Raw genomic sequence first — 25,510 nt, 5'->3', positions numbered from 1 at the left:
GACACACTCAGATTTCCCCTTCATTTTTGGAGGGGGAAAAGTGCATCCTATAGGGCAAAAAATACGGTAACTAATGGTTCATGCTAGCCACGTTACTTCTGAGATTATTATTAATGCAATTAATGCCAGTTGTTAGTGGTGTCATTTTGATCTTCTGGTCTAAGAAGTAGTTCTTTTAGGATGTGAATAAATGACCCACCCTAGGGAGAAATATAGACTTCAACTCTTGATATTGCGAGTCGGCTCATTAAAATATTTTCCAGAACCTACAAACTGATGCCATCTTTTTAAATTTAAGTAACAAATTAACATGTAGTAAAACTACCCACTGAATCAATTCAATTAAAATTCAAAGGGTAAAGCATATTTTTCTTTTGTTATTAAACGAAGATCAGATGGTATATTGGCCTTTAGATTTTTAGGCACCGGAATGGAATTTTTCATGCTAGTTGGATTTATTTCTAAAAGCCTTTCTAGGCTGCATTCCTATAATCAAGGGGCCTTATTCCATAACTCCTTAAATCTTTACATGCCTTCTATTTAGAGTTCGGTATTGAATCTACCATCTCATATCTCATTTCAGTTACTAAATAGAAAAAAATAGTGCATTTCCCAAAACAGTCATTGGTTTTGGCTGTTCACTATGATACATTTCATAATATAGTGATGAAAGAGGCAAAATTCAATCCTTACACACATACAGTGGTACCTCAGCTTACAAACTTAATTTGTTCCGGAGGTTTGTTCTTAACCCGAAACCATTCTTAACCTGAGGTGCACTTTCACTAATGGGGCCTCCTGCTGCTGCTGCGCCGCCGGCATGCAATTTCCATTCTCATCCTGGGGCAAAGTTCTCAACCTGAGGTACTACTTCCAGGTTAGCGGAGTTTGTAACCTGAATGTTTCTAACCCGAGGTACCACTGTATATTGGCTGGATTAACAGAGCTGATTTTTTAAGAACCAAAAAGCATAAGAATTGCAGAACCATTTCTCTCCCAAGAATGTACTCCTACAATGAACAAAACCCATTTCACAATATTTCTCAGGAGAATACACTACAATTCTCAAACTATTTCAGCTACATGTAACAGGTTTCGGAGTTCAGCCACATTTTGATGTGTAAATACAGACCCCAAAGCACCAGACTCAACAGCTTTATGGCACTTCATAGCTCTCAGTTTTTATTTTCAAACAAAAAATGTGCAGGCTGAAATTCCCTGACTAATATGCCTATCTTTATCAGATGCATACCTGCTTATCACATATAAAAACACAAAACCTGAAAAACATATTTAAAATTGGGCCTGAATGCTTTCAGAACCCAACACTGAATTACTGAGAGCAATTTCTCATAGGCAGAATGGTGTGCCCAAGCTGTTAAAAGAAAATCTTTTATAAGTACATTAGTTAAATCAAACCAGCTTCAAAGACAGCTTTATCTTAGTGCTTGGAAACCAGACAGTTCCACAGTCACACACTATTTTGAATCTATTTCAGGTTTTAACCTATATATCTCAGCATATTTTAACAGCTTGGCACAGTTACTATTTCTTTGTTCCGAGAAGTAAGCTTTTAATACCTCCATCATTCAGTGCTTCTCATTCTCAATTTAAAATAAAACCACAGGGAAAAGGGAACATCTCAGGAGGAAATTGCACTGGAAATTATTCCCGTGTCTTCATAGTGATTTATTACACTGTATAGCTTGTACTTGTCTCCATTATGTATTAGTCAGTATGTCAATAACAAATTAATACAAGATTTCAAAATGGTTTAATTATTATTAAGTATCCCATCTGAAACATTGTAATAGTAAATTAGCCAGGCACACATAATGTTTAAGTCAACACACAGTAACAATTGATCTGAAAGGTTATAGAAATGCCTGAAAGGCATTTCTAAAGAAAAAGTTGTTAGAAGGTCATAGCAAGCAGTCAATTACATTTGTTTATTTCAATTTCGAGCCTGTTCTTCATGAAATTAATGATATCAAGGTAAGTTGCAGTACAAAATATGACCAAAAATCATATATACAGTATTCCAAATGAAGTCACAACCTAGAGTTGTGTAACAGCATTCTGAAAGAATGCAAGACATACAAAATATACAATTAACTCAACCTGCACTATTTTGATGAATAATAGTTATAGAAATATAGGAAGCTACCTTATACTGAGTCAGAACATGGGCTCATCTAGCTCAGTTCCATCTATGTTGATTGGCAATGGCTGTCCAGGGTTTCATACTGAGGTTTTCCCCCAGCCCTACTTGGAGATGCCGGGGATAGAACCTGGAACCTTTTGCATACAAAGCAGATGCTCTAACCACTCAGCTAGAGCCTTTCCAGAAAGAGATGCTATTATGAAGCACTTAGTATTGTGTCTTCTCAAATCCATACTGTGATATCACAGTTCACATAATAAATAGAATATAAAGAACCTTTGCCCTCAAGCTTAACAGCAGCTGGTAAAGCTGCACAACTGCTAGAATTATTTACAGAGGGGAAACATTCAGTTTCTCAGAAGCAAGGCTCGCTTGAACCTTAACAGCAGCCATGGCTTAGCCACACATTCACCCATTTTGAAAAATAGGAAAGCACTGTTTTGCTAACATGGCAACACTCCTGTCATTTCAGCAGCATTTTGTTCTTCCAGTCCTGTTAAATAGGTTGACTAGCTTTTTTTCCTTTTACTTATTAATCTTACATAGTGTAACTGAAGAAAATATTCACATACTTTAGGGATAAATTTCATGTTAGGTGCAAGTGCATGTGGTTTAATAACACAGTGCCTCCCCCCTCCCCTTTTAAAGCCACTTACTGAGTAGTACTAGAGAAGTACAGTAACAGGAAGGGTGATTAACCCTTTACCTTAATGCTTCTTTACATTCTCCCTCAGAGAGTTTCAAATATGTAAAAACACATGAGTGAGGTAAGTCGTAGGTATGCAAAAACTTAAGCATGCATGAAGGTACAGCTCCAGCATTTCACAGAGTGAGGCAAGCACCTCGCATGGTGGATGCTGGGGGGGGGGGGGCAGCAGCCACCTTCAGCTATAATCCACCCATTCTTCTCTGTTGCCACATGTTCTCTCCTGTCCTCCTAAACTGGCCTGAAGCTTCAGTTGTGATAAGGATCCTATCCTGTCACCAGTGTTGAAGGAAGTTTTAACTACAGTCCAGTCAGCTTTTGTATGTGGGAGGTGCCACCTTGTCTGCCTCAGGCAGCAAAATGTCTTGGGCTGGCCCTACATGTATGTGCATACACAGTCGAGCTAAGAGGAAGGCACGCTTGGCAAATCCACACCATGATCAACTCCCGCCCAGGAACCAATGTCCCCACAGTGGAAGGACGTGTGGGTCCAGAATTGGCCTCCACAGTCACTTATGGATTCATTGTCAAAACAGTGTTTATGGAAGACAATCTTACTCGGCTATGAGTGATCGCCAAAGAAGAAGAAGAAGACGACGACACAGTTGCACACACCTGCTGCTTCCCAATCACTTCCGCTTGAAAAGGCTTTTCAAGAAACAGGTTACAGTTGCACATATATGCATATAATATGCAGATATGATGACTGGAATTATGAAGCCTGGTGAGAAGCATGGTTTGATAGGAGCATGACAAGTAGTGTTATTTTTCACAAAGCTCCAGTCAGAATCATGTCACCTCTGAGACCCACAGGCTGAAATCTCAGCATCTGTAGCCAAAGGGTATCAGTGAACAAGCTTAAAAAAAGATGAGAGGTCTCTAAGAGCCACTTTCAGACTAGCGTGGGTAGAGAAGTGATCTCCTCATTATAAGCAGTTTCATGCGTTCACTTAAATGTTGCCATTATTTTTAAATTTTATTTCGAATATATTAAAATGATATTCACTGCATAAAAGTCTTACACTTTATTCTGCTCTTGAATGCTTATACCTTTACAAGGGATGTAGGGATGTAAGGTGGGGGAAATTCAAAGTCCAGAATATGCTAGGATTGCCAAGTTTGGTCCAGGCCTAGAGAAGCATGATAATATGCTGCAGCTGCTGTTTCAGTATCTGACCAGCCATTTCCCCCCAACCCGTACTTCTGCCTGCTGTGGCATGCACATCTCTTGCTGCACTTCACAGAAAATACATTTATTCTGCATACCTTCTAACTGCCCAGAGCTCTTACATACAGCTATATGCATAGTCAATGGGTCTGAATTTGGCAACCATTAACCATGCAGCATGGCTTCTAAGTATTACATTGTTTTATGATGAATTTGGTAATTTGCAATGGGTTTATATTACATATAACACACATATCAGATAGGTAAGTTTTTATTCATGGCTGAACTTACTCTGATTCTGTTATATTGTTTTTGTTTCCAAATGTTATTGTATTTTATGGCTAGTTTTAGTTGTTGTAAGCTGCCCGGAATTGTGTGTAGACATCAAAAGTGTGAGATGTAAGTTTTCATAGAAATGGTGTGTGTGTTCCCTTCTACATGGGAATATTAATTACCTGCAAAATCCAGAAACAATAACGCTAATGCTTGTTGTTGTTTTGTCATTTAGTCATGTCCGACTCTTCATGACCCCATGGACCAGAGCATGCCAGGCACTCCTGTCTTCCACTGCCTCCTGCAGTTTGGTCAAAAACGCTAATGCTATTCTATCATAATTACTAACAGAAAAGCTCAGTATGCTCTCATAGTGAGTAGGAGAAATGGAGGTTGTTGCTTAACCTTCAATCTTTATGATTTTTTATCACATTAAAACAGTGGTTCATAGCACTAGAGCAGACAATAATTTCCTTTTTTTAAAAAGTCTCAATTGTCTTCATGTCAAAATTCTAATATTCTAATATTTGAAGTTTTGGTAACATTTGCAAAGAAATTCCAGTATTTGACATTAATTGACATTTGGTAGCTGATGGCATTTAATAGTTGATGTGCAAGTTATTAAATATTTGACAGTCAATACATAGGGCTCCATAGTAGGCACATGCATTTTGCATTTAGTAATTTTTGTTGAAACAATAATGTTAGATCCAGATATCTCCTTCATGAATGGAAAGGTCTCCTCTGTTCATGGGCTGGACTCTGATCCAGTTGAGGCTCCTGTCCTGCTACCTGTACGTTACTGTGGATAGTAACTGAGGGGCTGAGGGGCTGAGGGGGCTGCTAGTTTATGGCAATTCTCCCCTGCAGTGTCCCGGGTGCCCTCACAACGTACCAAGCAAGTTTTCAGGAGACATACAGGGCTGCAGAGGAACTATAGCATCTTATTAGCAGGGGTCTACCCGATACAAGTCTGGATCCAAGCTATTTTTAAGAAATATATTATTAAAAAGATGGTAAAACCAGGGAAGCAAATTGGAATTTTATTCCCATTTTCTACCACACACAGTATCTTAACAAGAGAAGCTAGACATTCCTCATACTGAATAATGAGGATGATGAATTATTTTATTTTTAGAAATATTTTCTGGAATCTTGCATGTTGCTTCTCAACTGAAACAAAGACAAGTTTACAGAGCCAATGGAAAAATCTCTAACCTGTGGGTATAGGGTGGTATATGAATTAAATAAATAATAATAGTAATAATAATAATTGGGACAGTGTGTAGTGGAATTTCAAATCTTGTGCTCAGTTGGAGATGCTCAATTATAATGTTTTTTTACAACCACACCTCTCCAAAAAAATTCTCACCCTCAATATATATACTAAGCTTTAAAGACAAAGGCTTTAGAAGCAGCAAAAGGAACTTTTCCTGCTGTTCTATATTGTTGCCTAGATGCTGTGGCATTAAACTGAAAACGTTTTAATAGCAATGCTCACATTATTTCTGAAGTACTGACCTGTTCAACAGTGTATCTTATTTTAGAATACCTCAGAGGGCTGCAATGGCCATCAGAGCAGAATCTCTGCGCAATCATGCAGCATTCTCTGTAATCTCTGGAGACTTTGGATAGCCATCAGATGTTGAAGAAAGAAAAGGGCCATTCTGGCATTTTAACAGAAAAGAAAATGGCTTTTTCCTATACTTATTCTTATTTATCTTATATTGCCATTATCCAGGCAAGACAGTGATAGTCTGGGGGGTTTTAAGAAAGCTTATTTGAGATAAAAGTGTGTGATTTGCTTGGATGGTGTTGCATTCCCCTTAAAAAAGCACGTGATGGTTATTACCTGGGCCTTCTCATATGATCCTTTCTGGCACTCAGGTACCGTATTTTTCCATGTATAAGACTAGGTCCCCCCCCCTAAAAAATAATGTCCAAAGTTTGGGGGACCATCTTCCCCCATTTTCTTAAATTGGACCCCCAAATAGGGGTCATCTTATACATGGGGGTGTCTTATGGACCGAAAAATACGATAATTAATGTAGGCCATTATTTGAGCCCAAAAACCAGCAGAAGAATAGCTGTAAAGTGGAAGGTCTTCTTTGTCATGATGCCCAGCAGCTGAACTCGACCTTAGGATATTTATTCAGCTTCCTCACAGTTGGCGTTCAGATGTCAGGTAAAAACTATATTGTTCTGGTATTGTACTGCACATTTCATTTTGCCTTTTGATTTTCTAAAATCTCTGTAAGCTGCCTTGGAAGCTATTTGGCTACAAAAGGCAAGGCTGAAATAATTTAATTAATAAATATGGAAGGCACTGGAAATGTTTGTATATAGTGGACTATAAAACACTTTGATGATGATTATTTTTTTACAGTCAAGCAGTATATACATTCTATGAAATAAATGAAATAAAAATAAGTGAGAGCTAAACACCGGAGTAGGTGGCTCAGGTCATATGAACAGTCTCCCCATGTATTGTTCTGAGGGGTTCTGACTCTCCAAAGCAGATGTGGGGGAAGCACAGGGCGGAGTGGGAAGACCATCACTGTGGTAGCAGGAAGGAGTCTGTGTGCTGGCTTCCAGCAACACACTAGGTGACTTGAATTTGGCCATCTGTATACTTAAGCCTGCCTATTTTCATTATGCTAACAATTTCTTCATTGAGTCCAGTTCCTAGCATGGCATTGTTGAAATGCAGTCTACGGCTCATAAAACATTTCCATGGTAGCTGTAATAAGAAATCATGTGCCCACACCACTAGGTTCCTAGGACAGGGGCACCTTCTTCAGCCCAAGAAGAACATTCCCTTGTAGACAGCCTGTGATAGTGGTGGGGAATGTGGCAGTTATGGGCAGAGTCAGAGGCACAAGTGTGCAGGGCAAGTGAGATGACTATTATTTTTGCACAGGCCTCCTTCCAACCACATAAAAGTCAGAGGTTTTTACCCAAACATCTCTCGTGCTAGGCAAGCAGGGGGCATTAGCACCGTTCAAGGACCAATTTGAGCAAGGCAAAAGCACTCACCGAACCGGTGCTGCAGGGCAATCGAGAGGTGTGTAGCCTAGGGCAAATTCTAAGGGTCAGTGAACCCTAAAGGGCTGCATCGAACCTCAGGGCCTGCAGTTCCCCATTGAGGTTCCCTACCCCTACCCTTGTTGTTGTTTAGTCGTGTCTGACTCTTCGTGACCCCATGGGCCAGAGTACGCCAGCCACTCCTGTCTTCCACTGCTTCCCGCAGTTTGGTCAAACTCATGCTGGTAGCTTCGAGAACGCTGTCCAACCATCTCGTCCTCTGTCGTCCCCTTCTCCTTGTGTGCTCCAACCTTCCCAACATCAGGGTCTTTTCCAGGGAGTCTTCTCTTCTCATGAGGTGGAGCCTCAGCTTCAAGATCTGTCCTTCCAGTGAGCACTCAGGGCTGATTTCCTTCAGAATGGATAGGTTTGATATTCTTGCAGTCCATGGGACTCTCAAGAGTCTCCTCCAGCACCAGAATTCAAAAGCATCAATTCTTCGGTGATCTGCCTTCTTTATGGTCCAGCTCTCACTTCCATACATCACTACTGCGAAAACCACAGCTTTAACTATACGGATCTTTGTCGGCAAGGTGATGTCTCTTTTTAAGATGCTATCTACCCCTACCCTAGCACCTATGATAATTCAAAAAGAATTAAATGTGTGCAAATTGTGAAAGACAGGAGTTCAATGTTTTGTTTTTGATGCCCAAATATCTGTCTTAACAGTAAGGGTGCCTGCATTGTCCACTGAAAACTATGTACCATTACATAGGCTGTTTGTAAATTACCAGCTTTAAAGTAGTTCTTTTTCTCAATTTGGATTGAAGCTGGTTTGGGAGAAAACTAATCAAAACACAGTACTTTATAAGAAATGATGGGATAGAGAAAGGATTGTGGTTAATGTTGGGTGCTCATCATTTCCCAAACCAGCACACTGGATGTAAAAACGAGTGTGTATACATAGAGCCTGATAGTTTGAAAGAAGAGAAAATGAAGGTGCTGATCATGTCATGTACGCTGCATGTACAGAATGCATTGTGTTTGAAGTGATACAAGGTGCCTTAAAAGCTTTGTGATATTTTGGACAACACAACTCGGGAAAGTATTTGCTGGGAAAGTGGTTTAGAACTATGAAAAATAAAATAAATGAAATTTATTTGCTTTCACTTGTTACTGCAAAAAATGAATAAATGAATATAGTTATATGCAAGTCTTTTTTTCCAGCCACAACTTACAAGAACTCAGTTCTGGCACCTCTCAGCTGGGCACCATTGCCATTCTACGAGAATGAGGGAGGTGTTCATGGTGAGGTACAACACCTCTTTTTCTAGAAAACAGCACTGGTTGTATGAATTTACCCACAGTACAGTTTATAATGGGAAATACACAAGAATCAGCACAGGGCTGGAAGCTTGACCTCAGTGGTAATAGTGCAATACTGCAAACACTGACAGACAGATAGCTGTGAAACAGGAGTAAGAGGATGAAAAGGGGAGAGAGTTCTTGCTTCCCTATAACAGCATACATATGCAAAACATAAGTAACTTATCGCATACTGAGGAAGACAGGAGACAGCTGATAGTTGCATCAAGCACCTGTTCCAAAACACTATCTATCTTTCTATGTATGTACTAATAGCCATCATTAAGAAGGGGAGTTAAAACAAACCTGTTTAGAGCTGTAAATAGTAACTGAGCCCTTTACAGATGTTTTATTTTTGCACTGTATCTTCCTGAGGTATCAAAATAATGAAGCTTCTAATTAGGGAGTGCGAAACAAATATTGCTGTCACGTCTTTTCAGATCTTTTTCTTTCATATTCAATTCACTATAAATATACTAGAGCGGCACTTTTTGGTTTAAAAATAAAAGCGCTCATGAGCAATACCTATGATTTTTTTAACAAAGAAACGGAGGACCAATTTGGAAAGCCATTGTGTGCAGTCCTGTGAAAAATACAGAACAGCTTAATGAGAATTTAGTCAGAAGTTACAATGGTAAGAATGTCCTGGCTCACTTTGAAACCTTAGGCTTTTTCTTTGCCGCCCTGGATCCTTCAGTTTCTCACACATTTATTTATCAGCTACTGAATGTGAAAACATGATCTGACCTTAAAATGTTTTCCTTGAAACATGTGGAAGTCTTAACACTTCCCCTATCTGCCCACTCTGATCTCACGCCACTCGGCTGACTTCATTTCCAGCATAGCCTTTTCCCCATCAGTCTCATCAGGACTGATATCGCTAGCAGTGAAGAACAAAAGGTATAAATGAAATCATGAAAGATTTAAAGCACCATCTCTTTCTACTGAAGAAACAACTTTCAACTGTATTTCACATAAACCACTGAAAGACAGTGACATTGCCTGGTTTACACATGCAGAATGAGGTGGCAGAATTTGAGGTGCTAAGGGTGGACAGTACCTACATGAGATTTCAGAGAGTCGCATCACATTTTTTAATACTCCTCCACAAAAAAACTTATGGGGAGGCATCCTGCTAATGCTAGGGTGAAAGATTCTGGGTCACCTCTTTTCCTGCTCTGCTAGTTTCTACTGGCATTGAGTTTTCCTCGCTTTCTTTTTAACAGAGAGAGAACTTAAAATTTGAATCGCATCCTGCAATCTGAAGTAGCACAGTGAATTTTTCTACATCAGGTCTTGACAACTTAATTCCTGTCTCATTGTACTGCAAGATAAAATAGGTCATCACTGTCTATGGAGCAACATGACCAAGGCTCTGCCCTGCTGCCCCAGAACTGTATTCTTAGAAATAATAAGGCAGCTTTCTTTCCTATAGTGGGGGAACTTGAATAGAAGAATAGAATAAAACATGAGCAATTGTTCTGACAGTAAACGCACAATGAGCAAATGCAGCATAGATGACACAGGAACAGACACACATACATGCTGCAGGAAACAGGAACTTACTAAATAAGGATTGATGCAGTACTGCTGAGGCTGGGAATGAACAGGAATAAACTAATTAAAGGCCCATAGAAGCCCCATTACCTTTTGCTTGTTCAAACAAACATGAAAACTGAGGATGCGAATGCATTTCACAATTGGCATTAAGCACGATAAAAAAAAAAAAATAGAAGGCCATGTGGAAAAACTGATTGCAATTGTTTAGCCATGTTATATTTGACAGTTATTTTTACTCAGAGCCCAAAATATAAATTGCAAGAATAAACATTAGTAATAATCTCTGCTGCATGCTCCAAAGCAGAATAAAAGCCAAAATCAAATGACACAGTGGTGAGAAGTGAACCTGAACAACATACTGAACTTGCTTTGAACTGTTTCATTAGCAAAAAAATATTACGGTATCTTTCTAGTAAACTCACTTCCAAGAGCACCTTTCCCTTGCTAATAAAATGCCTCTTTATGCCATAATACCTTAAGAAAATGTTATAGACTATCAACATAAAATTCAATAAAGGATATTGATTTTACTCAGGCTAAAAATGTAATGTATTGGATTGCATCCAATAATGCCCTTCTGCAAACAGAACAAATGTTTCCATGTACAGAAGATCTCACTGAGGCTCTGCTAACAGAAGATGGGGATAAGAGAGCTTTGCCACTTCATCCTTTCCCCTGTAGTTCCTTACGCCACCTTCCAACTGCTGTGGATAATCTAGGTTTATGGGGTTACAGAGGGCTGCAGGTAGAAGAAGACATCAACAGGAATCATTTCTCCTTGCCTTCCATTAGTGGAGGCTTCTAACTGGAGTCAACATGCTACTTCTAGCACAAGTGTATGTATTTATTTTAATTAAAAAATATCTACACTACTTTTCGTTTGGAGTAACAGTGAAGCACTTCACAATGCAAAGTTACAAAGTTACAAACCAGCATTATCAGTAAAAATGTCATAAGGACCAAATCATCTGGGGTGTGTCAGGGGCACCCAGGGTAAAGAGTATAGTTCTTTTCACTGTTGAGGAAAGCGCCCCATTGAAATAAGCTGATGGAGAAAGGTCCTGTAGGCTAACCAAAAGGTATTTTTGCCATCACAATACAATACAAGTCTTTGGTTACTGAGTAATACAGAAATGTGGTATGTAGTTATTTAATAATAAAAGCCACTGCTTTTATACATTTCTATAGCAAATGAAAATTTTACTCTGCTTTAGTCCTCTGTATGCTGCAGTAATTATAAGGGTTGTAAGTTGATTAATTATGCTTTAGTCACCTGGCTTTCTACAAATAAAGAAATATATTGATTAAAGCCTTTTTAGGATATTGCAGGAAGAGAATAGTTTCACCTGTGTGAGAAATTAATAATAAACAAATGGCATTCAACTGTTGAAAATAAATTTATTTAATTTGCATCTCACTCCAATATCACCCCAAATCAGTTCCTCCTCTGTCTCCCATTCTGGTGGTCCTCTCTGTCCTTCACTGTTGCTCCCTAGCAGCTGTTTGGTATTCCTACTACTACTACTTCTGTTAAAGCTGTTGCCTTTGCTCTTGGTGCAGAGCTGCTTCTGTTCCCTCTTAATGTGGCACAGTTAGACGCAGTATTATCCACTGGCAGCTTTTTCTTTTTCTTTTTGCATTTCCTTTGGCAGTTGTCCTTAAGGAAATGTCCTCACGTCTTTCACACACAGCAAAAAGCTTGACCTGCTGTCAATACAGTACGTTAAAAATAAATAGATTTCATTACCTTTTAAAAAAAAAACAGTGCTGCGGTAGGAGGCACTTGGAACCAGATCTGGCATTTAAAAAGAAAGGAAGGTCAGATCACGACCCCCTGTCCACCTCCAAAACCCCTTCCCTAAGTGCCAGTTTCATGAATTTTACTGGATGAACAGGGAAAAGGGGCACAATCCCAAGCAGCTGGCTGTCTGGTATGGAAGAGGACACTAGGCCACCCTAAAGAAAGGCCATCTCTGCTAAAATCCAAATGGCTTTTAAAAATGAAACTTATTAGTATTGTGGAAGATCCAGACTTAAATGAATTATTGACGCTGAACACTGTTTGCTTCAGCTGCCTCTGGTTCTCATTGTTAGAAAGCTAGAGTAGTTTCACATGGAAAGGAAAAATATAAGTTGGCTTCCCATTCGTAAGTCATTTTTAAGTGTGCTGTTTTTCCATGTACACACAATGGGGTGGGATATAGGAACCTCCTGCATACAACTTTCCCTCAGTCACAGCCTCTCCTATTAATCCAGGAGGGGGAAAGCAATTTTAATGTTAATGTAAAGCTTTAATTTTTTTAAATCCATCAATCAAGTTGCTTGAAGTTTACAGCCCTGGCAATTATAAATTCAAACAGTGCCTATTGTTTCCCGTTTAATCTGACTTTTCTAAGAAGATAAATTGAGGAAGAGGCAATATTATGTGAACAAGTTTCAAAGCCTTGACCAGAAACATTATTTAAGCTGCATTCTTGGCACTGCGTTTGTTTTATGAAATCTTGAAGAACTAAGCAAAAGGCCCACGCATATGCTACACTCCTTTGGTCATGAAAGAAGTAGGAGGATGAGTGAACATAACAAAAAGCCATTTCACTTACAGCTAACTCAGAAAAGCATAATAAATATATTGCACTTACCTACTATGATAGAGGACTCACAGTGATAGTAGCCATTAGGCTGCTTCTTTTTCAACATTGAGCAAAGGTCTAGACGCTTCATGGATTCATCTCCAAAATGATGGTTTTTGAAATTCTCAAATAAGGTTGGGTCAATTCTTTTCACTCCCTTAAAACAGTAAAGAAAAAATACATGATCTAACTAGGAGGCAGAAGACTAATACAGCACCATCAATGTGCACACCACTTTATAGACTAACTAGATTTTCATAATATTTTCCTATTGGTTCTACTGACCAAAGTTTCAACATGCTGAAATTTTGAAATAAAACTTGATAGTCTTGCTGGCTAATAATCCAGCTGATGAGTCCATTGCAGCTGCAGAAACTTAAGTACTATATTTAAATGCCATACCTAAAGCAGTTGCCCACTCTCCTAGCGTCTTTTTGTCTGTCAGTAGTAGAGATCTGTGAATGAAAACCTTTTACCAGCTATAGATCACTTCTGTTTGGTCAGGATGCACATCAATACAGAGAAATCCTATACTCAGTTGATTGGTACAATACATTTTGTCTGGTATAACCAGTAAATGGTATCAGCACAACATTAATTAAATCAGAGATTAGCATCATTGGGCACCTGTCGAGGTAAACAGCTGGCTCCTGATTATTTAATGAGTATTATTCCATTAAAATACTGGCATACCATAGGCATAAAAATTTGGCTTGGTCATTTAAAATAAGCAATTTTAAAGACAAGTAATAGAAAGATGCTATGGTCAGCTGTTTCAAATTTAATTCTACGTATTGCATGGTTCCTTTATCATATCTGTTAGAATTATTCAGTGCATTATAGAATTGCCTTCTTGGAAAAGTACAGCTGTCCTCCTCATTGGTAGTCTTTAGGTATCAGCTAAATATATACTTGTTCATCTGTGTTTTGGGGAGATAAATGTTCCAGCAGTTGAAATATGTTGCTGCAGTTTTAATTTGGGTTCTGTTGAATGCAATGAGTTTTTTTAATTGCCTTTAACGTAATAATTTTTTAATTGACTGTTTTTATTAATGTTGTACACTGCCCTGGGCTCCAGACTGGAAGGAAAAGAAATACAGAAATAATAGTAGTTGTTGTAATAGTAATAATAATTCTGCATTTCTTTTTATTCAAGTACTTTTGAAGAAGCTTTCTGAGGTAAAAACAAAGCAAGTGTGTCAGAATATATTTGGACAGAATATTTGCTCACTGTTCAAAATATTACTTTGCTTTTCCTAATTCTTGAAATGTCACTGACATCTAGTGGTAAATGATGTTAACTTCACATGAGTCATCTCTTGATAACCCCTAATGCAACACTGACTCTTATAACTCAAGTATAATTTGCAGAAGTTAGTTAAATATCTGCAGGATCAATACAATACAATGATTTAAAAAACCTTGCTGATTTAAAGCTATGTCATACTGGCTCAAGCTCTTCAAAGCCAGAAAACTGAAAAATAATGCTAATGCCTTATCAGACAGGCCCTGTGATCCATATTGATGTTGTGTAATGTCACAAATTATGCTTCCTCAAAATGTGTGTTCATGTGTGGTTGTGAGATGTGTGCATGCAGTTGAGGGTGTGCAGTTGTGAGGTGATGCCTACAACAGTTTCTTAGAGCCAGTGTGGTGTAGTGGTTAAGAGCGGTGGACTCGTAATCTGGTGAACCGGGTTCGCTTCCCCGCTCCTCCACATGCAGCTGCTGGGTGACCTTGGGCCAGTCACACTTCTCTGAAGTCTCTCAGCCCCACTCACCTCACAGAGTGTTTGTTGGGGGGGAGGAAGGGAAAGGAGAATGTTAGCCGCTTTGAGACTCCCTAGGGTAGTGATAAAGCGGGATAGCAAATCCAAACTCTTCTTCTCTTCTTAGTTTTCCAAATGTGCCCACAGGCCCCCAAAACCTAGCAACTTCTGCACCGCATTGTCATAAACTGTAATTGAACTAAATTAAATTAAATTAAATTACTAGCAGACTCCCTCCGCAAAAGCTGTGATAATCTCTACGTTTATTTTATTTCATTTATTACATTTATATTCCATTTTCTCTCCATGGAGCTCAAGGTGGCCTACACAGTTCTGCTGCTCCCCATTTATCTTTACAGCAACCCTGTGAGGTAGGCGAGGCTGAGTTTGAGTGACTGGCCCATGGTCACCCAGCGAGCTTCATGGCTGAGTTGGGATTTCGAACATCAGTATTTAAATTACAAACACACCACGTATTATTTTGCCAGTAGTTACTACCATGGATTTTAATGGGGCAGAAAAGTCTTTTGACATTTGAACTTTTGACATTCATAACTTCACCAAAGCCATGAAGACATGTCTTCCTTAACAAGCTTGAATACATGAGTAGTTTACCACACAACTGTAAAGAAATATGCCTGTATAAATAGTGGAGCAAAAACTGTCACTTTGAGGTATATACTCCCAAGTATTAATCTTCAGCATTTTTGAGACAATTTTTATTGGGTTTGCAAGGTGACACATTCATAAACCTCACATATGTCATGTTTCAAACTATAAGCTCAACAGGTATCATTTTTAGAAGCTATAGAATTTTTATCTATTTAAACAATGTTTATGCTACTTAACTACAATTACCTTTAAGAAGATAATTTTGAGGCTTTTGGTGGAACCTGAACTAAAGGGGCACTGCCGTAATACAATATCCTGACAGGACAAATATCCTGTTACACAGTCGATGGGATATTGAGGAAAAACATACCAAAATTACTCCATAACTGGCAAGGGACATTTCGTTTTATATGCAGTAGTATTTTATGAGGGAAAGCGTTAAAGTATCTAACCGTCCCCCCTCCCCCCACAGCAGGCTGAAATGGTATAGTCCAGAAGTAGTTATATTATGAGGGAGCTCTGGTTTCCCTCCACTTCTTTTTTTAAGCTCTTATTCAGGCATCTTTGTCTGCTTGAGGGGACATAAGGTTTGTCTGCAGTAAAGGGATATGAACCAGCTTCATAGTATCCTGTAGCCTTGTCTAATTATAATCTCTAGCCAATGTTACAATAAGAGAGCAACAGAAACATAATTCACAAAGCATTTTTAATTAGTTTTCAAACCAGGGTTGATGTTTTCAACCTAATAATAATAATAGTTTATACCCCGCTCATCTGGCTGGGTTTCCCAACAGAATATTAAAAACACGATAAAGCACCAAACATTAAAAACTTCCCTAAACAGGGCTGCCTCCAGATGTCTTCTAAAAGTCAGGTAGTTGTTTATTTCCTTGACATCTGATGTCAAGGGCAGATGCCACAACCGAGAAGGCCTTCTGCCTGGTTCCCATGATCGTTATAAGGCCTGCCAAACCTTTGATGGGTTTTGTGGCTTTTCAAACATTACGTACAACCATAATCTGGTAAAGCAGTCAGACAACTATTTCCAAACACATGGACAAATTCATAATGAGTTTTATAGAAACTAGTACACCCAATTTGAGAATAAGACCCCAAATGGATCATGTTGATTCACTCAACGGTTGGATACTGATCTCTTATCTAACCACTATATCATATATGCTGAAACACTGAACTCAAGTGGCCTCACATGCATGTGATTAACTATGTTTTCGTATTTAATATTCTTCAAGCTCTCTACTTGTTCTGTGTAGAAGGCAAACTACCGTGTTCACATTTTTCATGTTATTTTGCTTGCAAAAGCCATGTTGTAAAATATTACTTTCATGCTAAAGAATGAGGAACCTCCTCTTAATTATACTTTCTAGTGGTTAGTCTCATATCAAAGTCCAGCACACTCTCCTATACATTCAAAACCACTTCTTGAACAGTTTATTAGCTACCTTTCATATTTCTATAAAGGTCCAAAAGCATCTGATTCTACCTATTCTGTATAATCTATCTGTTTTCTCTAGACTCTTCAAATAGTGACCGTTAACAATTAGCAACTTAAGAAGAATTCAGGTAAGACTATTACGGTATGCTGACTCTAAACTTACGTGAGGCTTACATTCTTGGGATAGTGCCTAAAGCCAAAATGATGTATGGTCAAAACACACTAGGTGCAGTGGTGACTGGGATTGCAAAAGTTTTTTTTCCCCCTGGTGTCCACCCCCTTTTTATTTATTTATTTTTCATTCCCCGCCCCCAGGCATATAAAGCTGAATGTGCACAAGTTAAATGACTATAAGTTGTGAGTTACCTGTATCGTCTTCACAAAATACTAACTTAATCAATCAATCAATCAATCAATCAATCAATCAATCATAGAATCTTTCTGGTGCCTTTTGTGTCTAATAATCTTGTGGAATTTTTGAAAGTCTTTCTTTTCCCCCCGAATGTAGTTGTAACAGTTATTTTTGTTGTTAGACAACTGTTGTAACAGTTATTTTTGTTGTTGTTTGTTTTGTTTCTATAGCATATGCAGCAAAGAAAGAAAGGTAGGAAAGGGTGATGTTCCATTTCCCTCTTTCCTCGTTGCAGACTCACTCATTCACTTCCATCAACACATATGCAATACCTCTCTTCATTCATTCATTCATACCATTCTCTCTTTCATTTACAACTTTGAAGCATACCACATTGCACACGTGAGGAAATGCTCAAACACAGAAGTACCACCTGATCTTTCTATCATACATATATATGTAAGCAGATACTTTAACTTACTAAAAAGGTAAAGGTAAAAGTACCCCTGCCCGTATGGGCCAGTCTTGCCAGACTCTAGGGTTGTGCATTCATCTCACTCTAGAGGCCAGGAGCCAGCGCTGTCCGCAGACACTTCCGGGTCACGTGGCCAGAGTGACAAGCTGCATCTGGCGAGCCAGCGCAGCACACGGAACGCCGTTTACCTTCCCGCTAGTAAGCGGTCCCTATTTATCTACTTGCACCCGGGGGTGCTTTCGAACTGCTAGGTTGGCAGGCGCTGGGACCGAGCGACAGGAGCGCACCCCGCCGTGGGGATTCAAACCGCCGACCTTTCAATCGGCAAGTTCTAGGCGCTGAGGCTTTTACCCACAGCACCACCCGCATCCCTCTTTACCTTACTACACATAGACAATAATGTTGAAAAAACATTATAGTGTGATTGAGGTACCTATTTCTGCAATTTTAAGGTGCTACTTTGTGAAATTGGCTATTAACAAAACTTGTTATTAGGGAAGGGTTCTGCAGTGGAAGAAAAAATGTGAATTTGTTTAAGGAAAGTGACACTCTTTGCTTGTCCTCAACCAAGTCATGAGTGTGGTATTAAAGTAAATGTGCATCTCAGAACTAGACACCTGCCTTAACACTGCAAACTAGATACTCCTTGCCTACCAGAAGTGAGGTCTTGGGTGATCTGCCCACTTTTTTTTCTGCAACTGATTAGGAGACATATATAGGGAGAGGGGAATGCATAGAGTAAGAAAAAATATAACAAGGCCATGTAAGAAATAAGAACAGTGATATGATAGGTTTGGAGAAATAGCCAAATGGGAGGGGTAGCTTTGTGAGGAAAAGTGGGGGAGTTAAAGAATGAAACACTAAAAAGAATGTTTTGTTTACCCAGCCACATATCTTCTAGAATTCTGTTAAAAATGAGTGCTACTGCCTCTTTTGCCACCAACTGCCAGCCCCAACCATTGCCTACCATTGATCAAGAAGATGAACAAGAACAGCATGAGATCTGTATGTGTGTATTGTGGTATGGAGGAGAGCTGGGTATTGCCTACTATGACACTGGAGACTGCTCTATCTACTTTATGGCTGACACACCAGACAATGAAGACCTTAAGCTGCTCCAGAAAGTGGTTGATGAAGTACTTCCCAAATACATATTAAGTAGTGCTAAGCAAGATTATAGCATAGCCAAATTCCTGTCCAATTTAGGTAATACTATGGGAGAACATCAGGAAGGAGGAAAGCCAGAGGTTGTCCTGTATCCAAATATGGATTTTGGTTTAGAAGTAAGCAAGCAAAGGATCCTATCGAGGCAATTCCCTTTTGTCCCCTCTGACATGACAGCAACTGAGAAAATCCTCTATTTGTCGTCTATTATTCCTTTTGAGAGCCCACTCGTGGTAAGAGTGCTAGGAGGATTGTTGAAGTTTCTTGACAGGAGGAGGGTTGGAGTTGAACTGGAAGATAGTAGTGTCAATGTTCCTATCCTTGCCTTTAAAAAGTTTGTACTGACAGATATTGTACACGTGGATCAAGATGCTTACTCTGTGCTGCAGATATTTAAAAGTGAAGTGCATCCTTCTGTGTATAAACAAGCCAGTGGGAAAAAAGAAGGACTCAGCTTATATGGTATTCTGAACCACTGTAGATGCAAGTGGGGAGAGAAGTTGATGAGACTGTGGCTCATGAGACCCACGCGCAATTTGACAGAACTGAACAAACGTCTTGATGTTATCCAATTTTTCCTGTTAGCTCGGAATCATGAAATAGTTCTGACCCTACAGGAATGCCTCAAAAATATTAAAAATGTACCCCTGATTCTTAGGCGCATGGCTGTTTCTAACACTAAGGTAAGTGACTGGCAAGCACTGTACAAAACCGTTTACAGTGCCGTGTGCCTCAGAGATACATGTCGCTCCCTGCCCAATACCATTGAGCTCTTCCAGACTATTTCACAAGTCTTCACTGAAGATCTACACTATATTGCCAGCCTAATCAGCAAAGTGGTAGATTTTGAAGGCAGTATCTCAGCAAACCACTTCACTGTCAGACCAAATGTAGATCCCACCATTGATGAAAAGAAACAAAAGCTGATGGGGCTTTCAGCCTTCCTTACAGAGGTGGCCCGAAAAGAACTGGAGGACCTGGATAATAGGATTCCATCCTGTACCGTTATTTATATTCCCTTAATAGGATTCTTACTCTCTATTCCACGGCTGCCCACAATGGTGGAAATGAGTGACTTTGAGATTGAGGGACTAGATTTCATGTTCTTGTCAGAAGAAAAGCTTCACTACCGCAGTGCCAGGACAAAGGAACTGGATAGTTTGCTTGGTGATCTTCATTGTGAAATAAGGGATCAAGAAATACTGATCATGGACCAGCTACAGACTAAGATTTTGGAAAAGTCTGCAGTACTTAGTGATGTGATTGAATACACAGCACACTTAGATGTGCTGCTCTCTTTAGCAGTGATGGCTCGTGAGAATGGATATATCCGTCCATGCTTCTCTCACTCCCACATGATCCGTATTAAGGATGGAAGGCATCCACTGATGGAGTTATGTGCAAAGACCTTTTTCCCCAACTCAGCGGAGAGCACTGAAACGCATGGCCGGATTAAGATCCTCACCGGACCCAATTCATCTGGAAAGAGTGTATATTTAAAGCAGGTAGGCATTATTACATTTATGGCCCTAATTGGCAGCTACGTTCCTGCTGCTGAAGCTGAGATAGGGGCAGTGGATGGAATCTACACCAGGATCCATAGCAGAGAGTCAGTATCTCTAGGACTGTCCACTTTCATGATTGATCTTAACCAAGTAGCCAAGGCAGTAAACAACGCCACTGAAAGGTCTTTGGTGCTCATTGATGAATTTGGCAAAGGCACAAACACAGTAGATGGCCTCTCTCTTCTGGCTGCTGTGCTAAGGTACTGGATTAGACAAGCAACCCAATGCCCACACATTTTTGTTGCCACTAATTTCCACAGCCTGATGCAGCTGAATCTCCTGCCTGACAGTCCTCTTCTGCAATATCTGACTATGGACACCCACCAAGATGGAGATGAACTTGTGTTTTTCTACCGGATCAAAGAAGGCATGTCCACTGTCAGCCATGCAGCTAATATTGCAGATTTGGCTGGCATGCCACCTAAATTGATTGCCCGAGGAGTAGAAGTGTCAGAGTTGCTCCGCAATGGGAAACCCATCCAACACACGGACCATTCTTCAAAGGAGAAACAGTTGCAAAGTTGCAAATCTCTGGTAGATAAATTCCTCTCCCTGGATCTCGATAATCCTCAGCTGGATTTAAAGGAGTTTATGAGTGAAGAGGTGGTGCCCTCTTCAGCAACCATATTGCACCCTATTAAAAAGGCATAACATGTACTGAATTGCTTGTGCTTAGTTGGTTATGACAAACAAATGAAACGGGAGTCCTTGCTCAGGTTAATTCATCTATAAATGTCAAAGAAGCCTGCACAACTTGTGACCCACCAAAATGAATGCAGCCAGGTATACCACTTGCTTGACAGACTACCACAATGTAGTGGCAAAAATGCCTTGGGAAAGGCTGAAGGAAAAGGATGCTTGAAAGTGCTCATGTCCTAGGAGAGAAAACTGCTAGGGATCTTTAGACAACTCTCTGGCCTTCACTGCATTACTTAGGTAATGAAGAAATTCTATAGTAACAATAAGCGATATTTGGAAAGATTATTTGAAAGAGAAGCATACATCTTCAGGTGCATAATACTAATAAATATAAGAAAAATAAATTACTTTAAATAATTGAATTGTTTATTAGGTAAAATTAAATAAGACTATTAAAATATTATATTTGTGTTCTAAGTTCTATTCATTGTTATTGTTCAGTTTTACATAAACTTTCTCTTTACTGTTTAAACAAATTATTGTTGAATAATATGAAAAAAAGAATAAATATGAACTTAAGTATGCCTTAAGTATGTTTATTATACTCTAAAAAAACCCTAAAACAAGCTACACAACCAAACAATGTTGAATTGTTATAAAGGAGAGAAATTTGGCAGATTATTATCCATAGTCTCAGAACACATTCAGGAGAAAATTGGTTAATATAAATCATGATAATACTTTAAATGTTTATACACTAGACTGAGGAGATATAATTTAATTGTTGCAATTCAGTGTGGACATTTGCATTAGAGTTTTACTAGCATAGTAGAAGAAATAACCATTCCAGGAGGAATCAGTTTAATTAGAAACAGATTTTTTTAAAAAACGTCTCTAAAGTGGCTTTGACCAAAACCAAGGGCTGTGCCTTATCAGAGTAACCATTAAGCTGTAACCTCATTGAGTGTGTTTAAAAATTCCAGTTTGGTTTCCAACATGCCTCATCCTTACTTTGATCCTCTGGTTGGTGAATAAGTGGTCACAGATTTTCATTTCACATTAAGAGTTCTTGTTGCTGGATATTAGTAAATGCTACCACATGCAGAGAATCTCTCTCCAGCGTTACTGACAGCGAGTGTCTTACTTTTAAATCACCCAAAGCACTGTCACATTATCTCGCCCCCATCAATATTCAGGGAGTTTGCCACAAGCCAACCCTCTGGAACAGATTTGGAGAGGGCATAGAGGGAGAATTCTTGCACTAATGGGACAAATGCCTTGGATACTACCCAAAATAATATATACAGTGGTAGCTCAGTTTACGAACTTAATCCATTCTGGAAGTCCGTTCTTACACCAAAACCATTCTTAAACCAAGGTGTGCTTTCCCTAATGAGGCCTCCCGCCACTGGTGCCCTTCCACTGTTTGGATTCCGTTCTTAGACTGAAGTAAAGTTCTCAAACCGGGACACTATTTCCAGTTTTGCAGAGTTTGTAAACCAAATCGTTCTTAAACCGGACTGTTCTTAAACCAAAGTACCACTGTATTTTTAAGCATCACTACTTGACTTCCGGGTTACTGTGTTTGGAAATTTGAACCTCCTTTATAGTACAATTTCTTAAAGGTCATAGCATTCCCCCACCATTTGTATAGATATTGTGATGTACAAAGTGACTGCACCTGTTTTCGTAGTTTTGGCGATTTTGACAGCTTCATGAAGGTCAAGTGAGGCTTAAAAGCTTTATCATCTCCTGTGACGATGCCCTTTTCTTTAAATAGCTTCCTCACAATATCTAGGTAGGCACAAATGAAGAAACTTTTAAAATTCCAAACATTGTGCAGACTATAAAGTTTGATAAAATTATGAATGATAAAACAAGACAGAAACGAGAACAAATGTTCAGATAGAGTCTAATTTAAACTTACAAGCAAACCACAGAATTACACACTTGAAACTAGATACACATTTTAAAAATTGCATATTTTTAAAAAATGGAATGAGCCAATCTGCTATACTCGTTAGTACAACAAACCCACCTTCCTAACATAGCTTTGTAGCAGGTGAAAAGCCCTCAAGGTGATGCTTACATGTGTTGTTTTACATCTGTCACGATTCATTTCTGCCCAAATTTGTACCACCTAAGACTAAAGTTTGCCAGGTCAACACTGTTCTAGGCATAGCAATGTTGACTCACACTGTTGTACCAGTGAAACATAATAGAATTATATAACTGATAGCCAGTAAAACAGCATAAACTGTGGCATTTAGACTAGCAGGATCAGTTGCCATGAGGTGTTGGTTTTATTGTGTTGAGTATTTTTTTACCATATTTACTCAAGTCTAATGCGCCATCAAATCTAATGCGTACCTCAATTTTCAGAACCTTGAAACCAAAAAAGTATTAGCTGGTGAATGTAAATGTGGTATTGAATCTAATGTGCACCTAAATTTTTGCAACATAATGGCCAAAAGCGGCGAGCATTAAATTCGAGTGCATACAGGGTTGTTGTTTCTTGTATTTTGTACTGCTCTAGTGTCTTAGGCTGGTTGAATTATTATTTTGGCGTGATGGGGGGCGTTGGTTGCCTGTTAAAACTATAATATAGTTTAAAAAGGAAAACTCAACAAAGGGCTTCTATTAGCCTGCCATAATCACCACTGGGTATTGTGGTATTATTTATATCACCACTGGGTATTATTTTAATACCTATGAATTATTGGTATTTTCCATCAATACCTGTTGATAGACATGCACTTCTCTGTTTGAATTAATTGCTTGAAAATATTGTAAATCCATACAAACCTTCCATGCAAAGAAAGCAGTGACATTCAAAGATGTTAAGAAAGCTGGATTCAGTTCTAAGCACTGCCAGTAACATGCATTTTGGCTTTCAACAAATTCATTAAAAAATTGTCCAGTAGTACCTTAGAGACCAACTAAGTTTGTTCTGGGTATAAGCAAACTTAGTTGGTCTCTAAGGTGCTAATGGACAATTTTTTATTTTTATTTATTTATTTTGACTGCGTCAGACCAACACAGCTACCTACCTGAATCTAGAATCATGGAAGGCACCACGTTGAGCTGCATGAAATGGAAGTCCACCAACCTCACAAAGAAACTTGCACAGGTACAGACTGATATCTCCTTTCTGACTAAATGCAAGAACCTGGACATTATACCTAAGGATCTTAGAATTAAGAACCCTCTACAATCCACCTATCCTACTGAATATGTAAAGAAACTATGCCACACTCTCACCAAGAAGCTGCTCAAGCATCTGATCAGCGTTCTGTACTCTAAACCAGTGTTTCCCAACCGGTGTTCCGCGGCACACTAGTGTGCCGCGAGACATTGCCTGGTGTGCCGTGGGAGGGAGGCGGGCGAGGCGGGCAGCGAGAGGCCTTAGGCGCCCTGCAGAAAGGCGTCCTCTTTGTGGGTGGGTTCTCCCCCCTCCCTTAGCGCATCGTATTTAGTTGGGGATTCTGGAGAGGGGGGCGGGGGCGCGCTGGCCCCGAGCGGAACAGACGCGCGCGCCGTCGTCCCCACCTCCCTCTCCTCAGTAGCTCTGAGCCGACTGACTGAGGGTGGGACGCGGCCAGCGGCGTCCTCTCTCTCTCTCTCTCTCTCTCTCCGCCTCCCAGCACCGCTTTTCCCGAGGCGGGCGCGCGCCTAAGGCTGAATGGGAGCAGCCTGGAGGCTTGGCGGCCTCTCAGCGGCTCATGACGGGCGTCCCGAGGCGGGAGGTGCTGAGCAGGGGCTCTGCGAGAGGGCGCGAGGGATGTGTGGTGGTGCCTGCGCGCGCGTGACTTAAGAGGGCGACCTGCTGCCTCTCCTCTCTCTCCCCTCCCTCCCCTCATGGGCACGGAGTCCCCGGCACAGCTTGGCGCTACTACAGCTACAGCTGCTGCTGCTCCTGCTTGGATGAAGGCGGCTGCTTCTTCCTAACGCCCAGCCTCTGAGGGACCGCAGTCTCCCGCCCTCTTTTTTTTTTTTTTTTTTTTTTTGGCGGGATGCTGAGGTAAAGGATCCCCTCGCGCGTGCGCGGGCATCTCTTTGGGCAGGGCGCGTGTGGAGGCTTAAGGTGGGGAGTGTGGAGGGGTTGCCCCTTGCGAGGGGAGGGTTCATATTGTATTGGGCGACACGGCTCTCCAATGGCCAGCCCGCGGAGGAACATTGAGTTGGAGCATTTCGAGGAGAGGGACAAAAGGCGCACTGAATAAAGTATTTTATAATTTTTCATATTTCTGTTTACTTACTATTTCATAATAAAGTAATTATCAAATACTTTCTTTGTGTTTATTTGATTCCTATTAAAGAGAGTTACTTTATATATAGTCAATATAGGCACAGAGTTAATTTTTTAAACATTTTCTAATGGTGGTGTGCCTCGAGATTTTTTTCATGAAACAAGTGTGCCTTTGCCCAAAAAAGGTTGGGAAACACTGCTCTAAACAGAAGCAAATAAAGGAGGAATGCTCTGTACTGGACAAGGTACCTGAAGAAGTATGCATGCACACGAAAGCGTATACCCAGAACAAACTTAGATGGTCTCTAAGGGTGCTACTGGACAATTATTATTTTTTATT

General features: G+C 39.8%; 2 protein-coding genes across 13 annotated transcripts in view; one reads left to right on the top strand and one right to left on the bottom strand.

Moving 5' to 3' along the window:
- Positions 1–25,510, bottom strand: part of AKAP7 (A-kinase anchoring protein 7) — a 78,525-nt gene that overhangs the window by 18,302 nt on the left and 34,713 nt on the right. For 3 of the 5 annotated variants that reach the window (XM_081855354.1, XM_081855353.1, XM_081855357.1), the window contains exons 6-7: positions 22,603–22,715; positions 12,900–13,047 (exon numbers count right to left, since the gene is read on the bottom strand). In XM_081855354.1, coding sequence (XP_081711480.1) covers positions 12,900–13,047; positions 22,603–22,715 — 261 coding nt within the window. Of the gene's footprint in view, positions 1–11,638; positions 11,968–12,899; positions 13,048–22,602; positions 22,716–25,510 lie in introns of those variants that run through there. The other 2 variants (XM_081855355.1, XM_081855356.1) reach the window with 2 other exon arrangements.
- On the top strand, positions 15,014–21,505 carry MSH5 (mutS homolog 5). Of its 8 annotated transcripts, none has more exons than XM_081855279.1 (4): positions 15,039–15,332; positions 16,806–16,854; positions 17,464–17,537; positions 18,440–21,505. In XM_081855279.1, exon 4 carries the CDS (start codon positions 18,468–18,470, stop codon positions 20,931–20,933), a length of 2,466 nt encoding a protein of 821 aa, XP_081711405.1. In that variant the 5' UTR covers positions 15,039–15,332; positions 16,806–16,854; positions 17,464–17,537; positions 18,440–18,467; the 3' UTR covers positions 20,934–21,505. The 8 variants fall into 8 exon arrangements, with proteins under 8 accessions (XP_081711408.1, XP_081711405.1, XP_081711401.1 ...); XM_081855275.1 differs by lacking the exon at positions 17,464–17,537 and adding an exon at positions 17,309–17,330; XM_081855281.1 differs by lacking the exon at positions 15,039–15,332 and adding an exon at positions 15,682–15,857.

This window comes from Podarcis erhardii (genome assembly GCF_964252035.2).
Source record: "Podarcis erhardii genome assembly, chromosome: 3".
NCBI classification, from domain to species: domain Eukaryota; kingdom Metazoa; phylum Chordata; class Lepidosauria; order Squamata; family Lacertidae; genus Podarcis; species Podarcis erhardii.
This window is presented reverse-complemented; position numbering and strand designations above follow the sequence as displayed.

Bases quoted from the DNA above. Each gene is read 5' to 3' on its own strand.
- MSH5 (XM_081855282.1), top strand. From the start codon at position 18,468: ATGAGTGCTACTGCCTCTTTTGCCACCAACTGCCAGCCCCAACCATTG.